This window comes from Lactuca virosa, chromosome 4 (assembly GCF_052849685.1).
Source record: "Lactuca virosa cultivar CGN04683 chromosome 4, Lactuca_virosa_CGN04683_v6, whole genome shotgun sequence".
NCBI lineage: Eukaryota > Viridiplantae > Streptophyta > Magnoliopsida > Asterales > Asteraceae > Lactuca > Lactuca virosa.
Window position 1 is genome coordinate 434,715,291 of NC_136429.1, and position 11,614 is coordinate 434,726,904.

General features: G+C 40.4%; 1 protein-coding gene across 1 annotated transcript; it reads left to right on the forward strand.

Annotated features, from left to right (window-relative positions):
• Nucleotides 1-254: 254 nt before the first annotated feature.
• LOC145109059 (transcription factor bHLH93-like) lies at nt 255-1,754 on the forward strand. The gene is made up of 4 exons (XM_079046169.1): nt 255-844; nt 918-1,088; nt 1,172-1,339; nt 1,440-1,754. The coding sequence occupies exons 1-4, from the start codon at nt 347-349 to the stop codon at nt 1,524-1,526; spliced, it is 924 nt and encodes a 307-aa protein (XP_078902295.1). The 5' UTR covers nt 255-346; the 3' UTR covers nt 1,527-1,754.
• Nucleotides 1,755-11,614: the final 9,860 nt, after the last annotated feature.

An 11,614-nucleotide genomic window follows, 5' to 3' on the forward strand; every position in this document is an offset into this window, starting at 1 on the left:
CTTCTGTTAAAAACGGAACGTTTGGTCAAACGCTAGAAGCTAGAAGCTCTCAAACGCTTTCAAACGCTCCGTGCCGAACACACCCTATATCTCCTCATAACTTATATCCATACTCATGCTTTCACAACAGAAAAATCCGACAGTGACTTGGATCATAGTCACATGTACATCCGCAATATAAAATGAAGATATTATATAATCAGCAAGGAATGGGACCCAAACATTCCATTGGTACCATAATTTAGTTTACTATCACATACTAAACATCGCAGAAGCACTTGTTATATAATAACTCAAAACCACTAGCTTCTTCGATGAACACCCTTCCATACTTTCAGTTTGAAAGATGCTCCAACCAAGCAGTCAACAAGGTCTCCTGCAAAATCTCTTGCCTCCAACAACAGAAACCTGGCCCATATTTCCAAATCCTCAAGAACTCGGCACCTTGGACACTCAACTGTTTCCCATTCAAGAAGATGAATTACTACTATTCACTTCGTCTTCATCATATCTGCAGCTCATCTCCTCCTCAATGCAACCCACTTTCCAATCACATTACGCTGATGAATCAACCTACTGTTTTGATACATTCACACAAGATAAGGGTTTCATGGTACCATTGATGGTAGAAGAAGAAGATGATGATGGTGATGGTGATCAGAATGCTGTTTGTCATGATCAAATCCCAACCGCTTTCACCGTGGGATCGAATGGGGAAAAGAAGGGTAAGTCCAAGAAAATTGAAGGACAACCTTCCAAGAATTTAATGGCGGAAAGAAGGCGGAGAAAACGTTTGAATGATCGGCTTTCTATGCTTAGATCAGTTGTTCCTAAAATAAGCAAGGTATAAACAGCAATACCTATGATCTAAAATTTCTTGTTTTTTCTTTAAATATTTTTTTTCTTGAAATAAACAGATGGATAGAACATCGATTCTTGGGGATACAATAGATTATATGAAAGAACTTCTGGAAAAAATTCATAAGTTGAAAGAACAAGATATTGAATCAGATGTGGATCAGCTGAAACTGATGGGCAGGTTTAAAGAATTCAATATGAAGGAATCACAAGTAAGGAATCCACCGAAGGTAATATTCTTATTCTGATTCTACCATCTTTGACCTCTAACACAAACACACAGAAACTGATTTTTTTCAAAAAAGTTATACAGTTTGATGTAGAGAGGGGAAATATCGATACCCAGATCCATATTTGTTGCTCAACGAAGCCTGGATTGTTGTTATCGACAGTCAACACACTTGAAGCCCTAGGCCTTGACATTCAAGAATGTGTTATCAGTTGTTTCAATGATTTTTTCCTTCAAGCTTCCTGTTCTGAGGTATTTTCATTTAAATCAGCATTAGTACATGATTCCATGCATGAATCTATACATACATATATACATCCATGAATTTCCAAAAATTTTAACTAAAACTCAGGTACCGGAGCATCGATCCATGATAACTTGTGAAGAAATGAAGCAAATCTTATTCAGAAATGCAGGTTATGGAGGAAGATGTCTGTAAAGATGAAAACTTTTATAAGACTTTAAGCATGTAAAAGGGTTAGGAGATGATGGATTGTTAATTGATTGAATTCTTTTGCAGATCTCCAGATTTTTTTTATTGTTATTTGTGATAAAGGTGTTATGCTTTTTAGTATCATAATGAATCATTGTTAAATCCGTTGTCCAATCTCATCAGCATCAACTGCTTTAGCTTTGTAATAATACAAGAAAGACAATTATTCCCTCATTGATTATAAAGTAAAGGTAAAGTACAGAAAGATGCAGACAATTCAACACGAAAACAATATTGCTGTGTGATTTCATAATATAAGAGCAAAAATGTACTTGTGGTCCCTACCCATGAGGAAAAGGAATGTTGTCAGATTATTATATGCTCTTATTTTCTATATATATATGTGAGGATTTGTAAAAATATAAACAGGTGTATATATGACAACTGGATGAAGGAAAATGACATGCAAGGGTAAGACATAGTGTGAAAGAAATGTATTCAATCAATGTTTTGCATAAAAAGCAACAACAATTTAATCATAGTTCACAGAAAAACAAGGAGGATCTTTAGGTTTCCCATGTAAATTTCCTATAGATAGAGACACATATACATATACTCGTACCAATCCCTAAGGGCATATATAAGAAGTATTAATTATGAAAAATATTACCATAATTACATTCAAAATACATTTATTATGGTAATTATTAATGCATTTCACATTTAATTATTGTAATATTCCTTATAATTAATGTATTTTACATTTAATTATAGTAATATTTGTCATTAATTAATGCTTCTTATATGTGCCCTTAGGGCACATATTAGAAAATCCCTAACTTAGAAATGCATCATTCAAAAGGGTATTAATTAGCAATATTCGTAGTTTTAAAGCGCAAGTGCAATCTTGACGATGGAAGACAAATTGTTAGTTTCATAAAGATAATCAAACACCAAAGGTAATACAAGATGATGTAATTTCTTTTAGCTTTCGCCTTTCTAGTTTCGAGTTAATGAATCACTCGTACAAAATCAACTACTTACAGTATATAGCAGTTATGAAGAGATAATAGCTCAATTTGATAGATTACATGATTTTCTGTAGAATATATCTTTGAATGAATATTAATATAAAGACATACAAAAAGTTTCTTCTCAAAAAAATAATGAGAGAAAACCTTGTTTTGAAAGCTCACACAAATGAATCCTTTGTGCAACCGCCGTCCATAAAAAGTCATCTAGTCGTCTCCATGTGATTGTCCCGACAGTCCTGCTTTTTTTGAGTTCAATGTCTAGGCAGGTTTATTAAATCTTTTGTCCGACACAAAACGAATTGTAGATGTATTCAAAATGATTTTTAGCTTAAAATACTTTTTTGTTAAGGGTTGGCTAAATAGACACCCCATTTTTCTATATAGGCATCCTATTTGATTTTTAAGATTGTTTTATTGGTTGAATTTGCATTATTTTTCAGAAAACTAAATTATAAACAAGTTACTATTATAGATTGATTTTTAATAAAAGTGTTCATAAGGTGTTTTAATAGATCATCAAAGTAATTCCTTTAATTTTTTTTTATGTCTTTCAAAGAAATTAAACTTTTTGTTATTAATTCATCCAAAATACATAAATAAAATCGATCTTGTTTACCAATTGTAATTCCTTTTCACAATAAATACGTCTGGTATTTATCTTCATAAATTAACCTGCCATCTTGCATGATTAATAGATGGAACGAAGTTCGAAAGTGGCATTCATGCAGAAGAGCTAATGAGGAACCATTGATTAAACACACTACACGAAAAACACTTTCTAGAGAGGACAAAATGTCCTGACAATATATTAGGTTAAAGCATAAGAAAGTCAGTTGGGTCAATGGTAAATGTCAGTTGATAACTTTAATAAAAGTTTCCCCATCAATATATTAGGTTAAAGCATAAGAAAGTCTTGCAACATTTCAACGTTTTCATCTTAATTCCAGGAAGCTAAGCGATTTGTCAAAAAGAGTATTTTGAAAGACCGGCAGGTTTTGTAAGCTTATGTAGCCACCAGGGACAAGAGCCACCAACTAATAAACCAAATTTTATATAAGTTTACCGTTGTTTACTGAACTGGAAGTGTGGAATGAGAATACATATAGCTTCTATATCTATTCCAGGACTCCATTTGCTAATTTCGCGCAAGAAAAGCATAATCATAACAAATATATGCTAAGAAAGTCCAATACTATTGTCCCTATAATTTGAGCTAGTCTTGTGCCCTGATTATTTGCTATTTATTTTATAGTTTCCTTTCTTTTCACTATAATCGTATCTTTCATTAATGATAAACATCATCCGTCTTTTGGTTTTCAATCTTGAAAAGGTTATCTCCACTGCTATAAAAAAGTATGTAGTGAAGGTCATTGTCTGTCATAATTTATGCACGTCGAAGGACCCCGTTGATCTTGGTTCTTGATCCACCACCGATTAGTATGTATGAAAGTTTAGTTTATGTGTAACAAAAAATTATATTGGTTAGACCATATCATAATGTTAACTGCTAGTGTCCCCATGATGTAAATTCCTGGATCCGATGTAAATTCCTGGATCCACCACTGGTCATAATGTTAACTACCAGATAAATGTTGTCATTGAAAGCTCCGTCAAATCTCATCAAGCGGCCTAAACAATATCAAACTCCAAGTGATTGTAGGAAAAATTCTTTTGCTTGAATATTTATGCTCATCAGGAGTTTCCGGTCAAATCAAAAAATAGCTTTTATAAATGTCATGTTTCACATAAGCATTTGACACATCTCACGTTATGACACTACATTCATTTAAAATCCAATAAATATTCTCACGTCAAGGACATAAATCCTCATAATCACTTATCTGAGACTCATATATATATATATATATATATATATATATATATATATATATATATATATATATATATATATATATATATATATATATATATTCAATCTCAAACTAGGTCATTTTCAATATTCACCAACAATAAATACATGTGTTACTCATTGTTCAACAAATATAAATTTATTCCTAAGAATGTCACTATAATAACACATTAGTTGTACCGCATGTCTATTCTCGCGACCATGACAAACCGTAGATTTTAAAAGGTAATAAATGTTATCATGATGCAAATATGTTAAAATGGAGCGTAAAGATTTACATATGTCAAAAACAATATATTTCGATACATAAATTTTCCATAATTTAGTGTTGGGTTTTCTTTAAAAATAGTCTCTGAAAACTATGACTTTAGTCAACAAAAGCATTAAAATTTGAATAAGAATAAAAATCGTTTTATATCCACCAAATATCATTTTGCAATCATGAAAAGTTTAAAGCAACCATAGAAGGAAAAAACAATTATAACCTTTAAAGACTTTGATTCATCTCGGGAGGTTGGAAGTTGATGAAGATGATAAGAATACAAAAGAGGGTTCATCTACAAATATCCACCAAGCAACGGTAAACCACCATAAGATGCTAATCTTCTCTTGTATTAAGCAATTCTTATGCAAATAAGAACTTCTAGTGAATAATTCTCAAGGCGCAGCACTATTATAACACTCAAAGTATGCAACAAAATGCATGAAAAAGAGAAAGGAAAGAAGATAAATTATTCTCAGATTTTATTATAAATATATGGAGGAAAAACAAGCTTTTCTTCATCCCATGTATCATTTATATACTCTCATACATGATATGTAATGTCTGTTCCAGGTATCATTTAATTCTCTATGTTTTTAGGGTTTTGTGCTAGGACTTGACGAGTTGGTGAGCTCCAACTCCTCGACTAGAGATCATTTATGAGGACGCGGGATTTAAATCCTACTCGATGAGTCGGAAGGCCCCGACTAGACGAGTAGGCACTGTAAAGGAAAACCCTAATTTTCATGGGTTTTTACCCTAGTTAACGAACTTATGGCTCATTTGTAGCCTCTTTCATCATTCTCACAGTCCAGAGAGAAACCCTAGCTGCATTTTGGTGCTTTATTGAGTGTGTGTGAGCCTTGGAGAGGGAAACTTGTGCTTTTTAGAAGGAAACTTGAAGGTTGAAGATATTGAAGTGAGGAGAAGGATTTGGATCCGGAATCTACCTGTTGTGAGCATCCATTTAGAGGTAAAAAGTTGCGACCTTGATATCTTTTTGCTTAGATCTCATCTTATGGAAGAATATGGTCACCTTTGGTGCAAATGGTGTCATACTCGGATTTGGACTTATCATGAGGATATGGTTCCAGATCTGGACACCTCTAGGTCTTTCATGGCATAAAGTTGCTTCCTTTACCTCGTCTAAGCCCTTTTCCATGTCCTAAGTGTTGTTTGAACCCTAGTTTTAGTGTTTTAGCCTTTGGAGGGCTTGCATGCACGTAAAGTTTGCAACTTTATGTGGTAACTACACCATAAGAGGTTAAATCTATAATTTGGAGCCTTGGATTCCCCTGGAAAGGACTAAGGAGACTCGACGGGTTGCTTAGGCAACTCGACGAGTCGGGTAGGGTTTTTCCCTCTTTCAGGATCTAGAGTGATTTCGGCGAGCTGATTAAGAGATTTCGGTCAAGAGATTCCGGTTTAGAGTTTTCGGCCTTGGACATTAAGGAACTCGGCAAGTTACTAAGGTGACTCGGCGAGTTGACTCGGGGTTTCGGTTGTATGGACTCTGAAGGAACTCGACGAGTTGTTGGATGCACTCGACGAGTTGGGGTCAACACGGACTTGACCTTGACTTTGGACAGGGTTGACGTTGAGGGTATTTATGGTATTTCGGGATTGTGATAAGTTAATCACATGATGATTATAGGCAGTTGAGTTGGAGCTGTACGTTGGGAATTATCGGATCTTATCTTGTCAGTTAAGTATTCACGAGAGGTGAGTCTCCTCACCATACCAATGAGTCGAAGGCACCAAGGCCGGCCCATTTATGATATGTGGTACACTAGCCGAGGTTATATTATGAGGCATGATAGTGGGGTATGTACTAGGAAGTATGCTAGTTGTATATGTGGTATGCTTGTATGGAAGACCATGGGAGAGCCCATGGCACCTGGATATAAGACCATGTGGAGAGCCTATGGCTTTCCTATTAAAGAGCATGGGAGATCCCATGACATCCTGGAGTAAGACCTTGGGGGCGAGCCCACGGCATCCCTATATCTTGTATGCATGGCTTATGTGGTTTATGTAGCTTTTATACATAATATGATTATGTGGATTGGGTGGGGTATGCTCTGGGGAACTCAGTAAGCATTAGCTTACAGTTTGTGGATTTGTTTCAGGTACATCTGAGCTTAAGGGCAAGGGCAAGGTTTGATGACGCGACATGCACTCTCTCTCAGGCGTTTTTATGGGACACTCTGATGTTTGGAATAATATTGTTGATGTTATGAATTTGAAAACAAATGTAAGATTCTATGGTTTATTGAAAATGCTTTTGACTATTTAAAAATGAAAATTTTCTTTTGAAAAATTGGGTCGTTACATGTTGGTATCAGAGCCTTGGTTTGAGGGATTCGGGCAAACTCTCGGGTGTGTCAGGACTCAAACTAAGAAAATGGTAAAATTGTTTTCAAAAATAAAAGTTAAAAACTTCTTAAACTGGAAAAGAGGAGAGTGCAATGCGCATGATCGGCCGAGCCAAGCAAGTAGTTCCCTAATATGTTAGCCATGTTATACTGATATTTGAGTTCTGATAATCATATGGATCTTGCTATGTGTATGCTTTTAAAATTATATACGGTTAGGAGCATATAGCCTTAGAATGATTGATTTGGCCTTTTTTCTTGTTCCTTGTCTGGTTGTGGTCCTAGAGTAGAATCTATTATTCGAAAGTTTATTTGATCCTTTTCTGTGTATAATTTGCATGCATAAGGGAAACCTGTTATGATTGGTTTGATGTGGGTAGAGCAAACCTTAGGGTAACCTAGGATATGAGTTATGTTGTAGCCTGTGAGATATGTTTTGTTCTGGGATGAATTGGAGTTATCAGGTAGATCCTTGGGGAAGGTACAGGTAGGTGTGGAAGGTAGTATTGGGCCCGTACAACTGAAAGCACAGGACCTGTACCCGAACCAATGTTGGATCTGGAAGCTCTAAGGAGGACTGGTGTGGGAGGATACCCTCTTTGGACATCCTGATTATTGTGCTTTGTGGTATTGTAGTACAGTATGGTGGTGACACGGTTTGGAGCAGGGGGATCAGGATCGGGATCTGGGTCGGGTGACACTGTTGAGCCCAATGATGAGCGGCTACGCGAGCTTATTGCAACCAAGGTTACGAGGGGCATCCTTGATGCTACCCCAATGATTTTTTGGGACGGTAAAGGAAGGTATGATGGAGATCATGGAGTTGAGGCTCAGGGCATTCAGAGCCGAGATTATTGCGGGCCAGGTCGGGGCCCTAACTCCCTCGTTCCGGGAGTTTGAGGCGTGTGGGGCGCTAGAGTTCTTTGGGGTCAGGGACCCTATAGTTAGTCGACGCTGGGTGGCGGACATAGAGAACGCCCAGTGCACGAGTTCTTTCCTTGATGTGGCAAATGTGGGTTTTGCTTCATGTATGCTGAGAGATCGAGCACGAGACTGGTGGGGAGAGGTGACTAGCCATGTGGGGGTAACCGGTGTGGTTGAGATACCATGGGCCGAGTTTGTCAGGCGGTTTGATATGGAGTTTGCACCACCTATCAAGGTGTAACGGTTAGTGAGGGGGATTCAGGAGCTTCAACAGACCATTGAGACTGTGGTGGAGATCACCGCCAAGTTTCGGGAACGAGCGCAATTGATCCCACAATATGCTACGGATGAGGATATGAGGAAGACGAGGTATCATTCCATGCTGAGGGATGATATACATGAGTTTGTGAGCTTTACGGGGTGCAAGACCCTGAACGAGATTGTGGAGAAGGCCCGTGAACGGGAGATGGAGTTGGAGTTCTACACCAAGCGGAATGCCAAGCAGGCACAGAAAGCAGTAGGTCAGGCTAAAATGCCTAGGACCTTAGATTCTTCCACTAGGGCCAGCAGGGCCGTAGCCGGTGTGCCAAGTGCTGTAAACCGCACAGTGGGGCTTGTAGAGAGGCAGGCTCGGGATACTATGCATGTGGCCAGTCGGGCCACGTGATCAGGGATTTCCCCAAGAAGGGCTTGCTTTGTTTCCACTGCAAACAGACCAGCCACAAATGGGCCGATTGTCCGAGGTTGCAGGGAGGAGGAGGAGTAGTGGCAGTTCCTGCACCCGTCACACTGAGGATGACTGATGGCCGCCCTGCTAAGGTGGATGCTCCTGCGGTGAAGAGCCTCACATTTCAGTTGACCATTGAGGAGGCTCGGGCAACTCCAGACGTTATAGCTGGTACGTATTTTATCTTCATGCTCTATATTTATTTGCATTGCTTATGTGTATACTGTGCTTATGTATAGGAACCTTTTTGGTCAATGGTATGTCGGCTCACGTTCTATTCGATTCGGGTGCTACCCGATCGTTTTTATCTCTTGCGTTTAGCAAGAAGTTCCGGGATGCAACAGGGACTTTGGGTTCCCCGCTTGAGGTTGACATTGTGGACGACCGCACTGTGAATGTTGCGAGGGTGTATTGGCACTGTGTCCTGAATGTACTTGAGGAGAGGTTTCGTGTTGATCTAGTCCGGATACCATTGTGAGGGCTGAAGGTGATCGTAGTGATGGACTGGTTGGGGTCAATGGGGCCATGATCGATTGCGAGCGCCAGTTGGTGAGGGTTCGAACCCCAAGTGGGAGAGAACTGGTTATTCATGGAGAGAGGGCCTCGTAGGGACCAACCCTCTGTTCAGCTGCGAGGGCTAGGAGACTTCTTCAGCAGGGTTGTTTGGGATTTCTGGCATATATCTCGGATATGAGGGTTGAGACCACGACGGATTTGGGCAGTGTACCGATTGTACCGGAGTTTAGGGATGTCTTTCCCGAGGAGTTACCTGGATTGCCTCCGAAGAGGAAGGTGGATTTTCGCATTGATTTAGTGTCGGGTGCTGCTCCGATAGCGAAGGCATTGTACCTGCTAGCTCCGCCCGAGATGCAGGAGTTACTAAACCGAAGGTTTATCCGTCCAAGCAGTTCCCCATGGGGAGCACCGATCCTGTTCATGAAAAAGAAGGACGGTCGCACAGGATGTGTATTAATTATGGAGAGCTGAACAAACTAACGGTAAAAACCGTTATCCGTTACCAAGGATCGACGATTTGTTCGATCGGATGCAGGGTGTGTCTTGGTTTTCCAAGATTGATCTTCGGTCGGGGTACCATCAGATGAGGATTCGGGACGAAGATATACCGAAGACAGCTTTCAGGACTCGGTATGGGGACTATGAGTTTGTGGTGATGCCATTCGGGCTCACCAATGCCCCATCAACGTTCATGGATCTCATGAATAGGGTGTGCATACCGATGCTAGATCAGTCGGTGATCATTTTTATTGATGATATACTGGTCTATTCTAAGACCAAGGAGCAGCATGAGCATCATCTAAGGGAGGTATTAGAGACACTGAGAACGGAAAGGCTTTATGCCAAGTTCTCTAAGTGTGATTTCTGGTTGCGAGAGGTACAATTTTTGGGGCACATCATCAACCAGGAGGGTATTTCGGTGGACCAGCAGAACCTCAACATGTGACAGAGGAGGTGGTTGGATGTGCTGAAAGATTATGACTGTGAGGTCTTATACCATCCAGGGAGTGGTAGCTGATGCTTTGATCAGCAAGATGGCTAACGTTCCCCGATTAGGAACGTTTGCTTGAGGATGACGGTGATCTCTCCATTGTTTGAAATGATCAAACAAGCTCAGGTCAAGGGTGTGATGAAAGAAAATTGGAAGGTAAAGTAGATTTGGGGTTGGTATCCCTTAATTGTTCGGGATAGCCGAGGCCTTCTAACACAGTGTGTCCGGGTGTGGGTACCAGTGACTGGGGGAGTGAGACAGAAGATATTAGAGGAGGCACACAAGTCCAAGTTCTGTATACATCCGGGTGCTACGAAAATGTATAGAGATCTGAGACTGAGCTATTGGTGGACCTGCATGAAGTGGGAGATCGATTGGTTCGTGAAGTGGTGCTTGACCTGCAGGAAGGTGAAGGCCGACCATCAGCGGCCACATGGCAAGGTTGAGCTGCTACCCATTCCTATATGGAAGTGGGAAGAGATCATTATGGACTTCATCACGAAGTTACCGAGGACAGCAAGGGGCGTGGACGCCATATGGGTTATTGTCGATAGGCTGACGAAGAGTGCCCACTTTATTCTGATCTCCGAGAGCATCTCCGCTGAGAAATTGGCGGATATTTACGTGCGAGAGGTGGTGGCTAGGCACGGGGTGCTAGTGTCAGTAGTCTCTGACCGGGATGTCCGATTTACATCTAGATTCTAGAAGAAGTTCTACGAGGAACTGGGCACTCCGTTACATTTCATCACATCGTACCACCCCTAGACAGACTTCTAGAGTGAGAGGACGATCCAAACACTCGAGGATATGCTTCGGGCATGCGTGTTGGAGTTTTGAAGGAGCCGGGATACATACCTCCCACTAGCAAGTTTTCATACAACAATAGTTATCATGCAAGTATCGACCGACCACCGTTTGAGATGTTCTATGGTCGGAGGTGTAGGACCCCGGTTTGTTGGGGCGAGGTTGGACACCGAGTCATAGGGAGTACCGAAGTAGTGCTCAAGACTACCAGGTTGATTCAGCAGGTGCGCGACTGGCTGCGAGTCGCACAAAGCCGTCAGTAAAGCTATGCTTATCGGCAGCGATCGGATCTTGAGTTTCAGGTGGGGACATTGTGTTACTAAAAGTGTCGCCATGGAAGGGAGTCATCAGGTTTCAGAAGAGAGGCAAGTTGGGGCCATGATATATTAGCCCGTTAAGAGTTACTGCCCAGGTGGGCGAGGTGGCATATCACTTGGATCTGCCGGATGAGCTTAGCCAGATACACAACACCTTCCATGTGTCTTAGCTTCGGAAATGTGTCACAGACGAGGCAGCGGTTGTTTCTCTGTACGACATCCAGGTGGACGAGAGCCTGAACTATATTGAGAGGCCAGTTGCGGTTGTAGATAG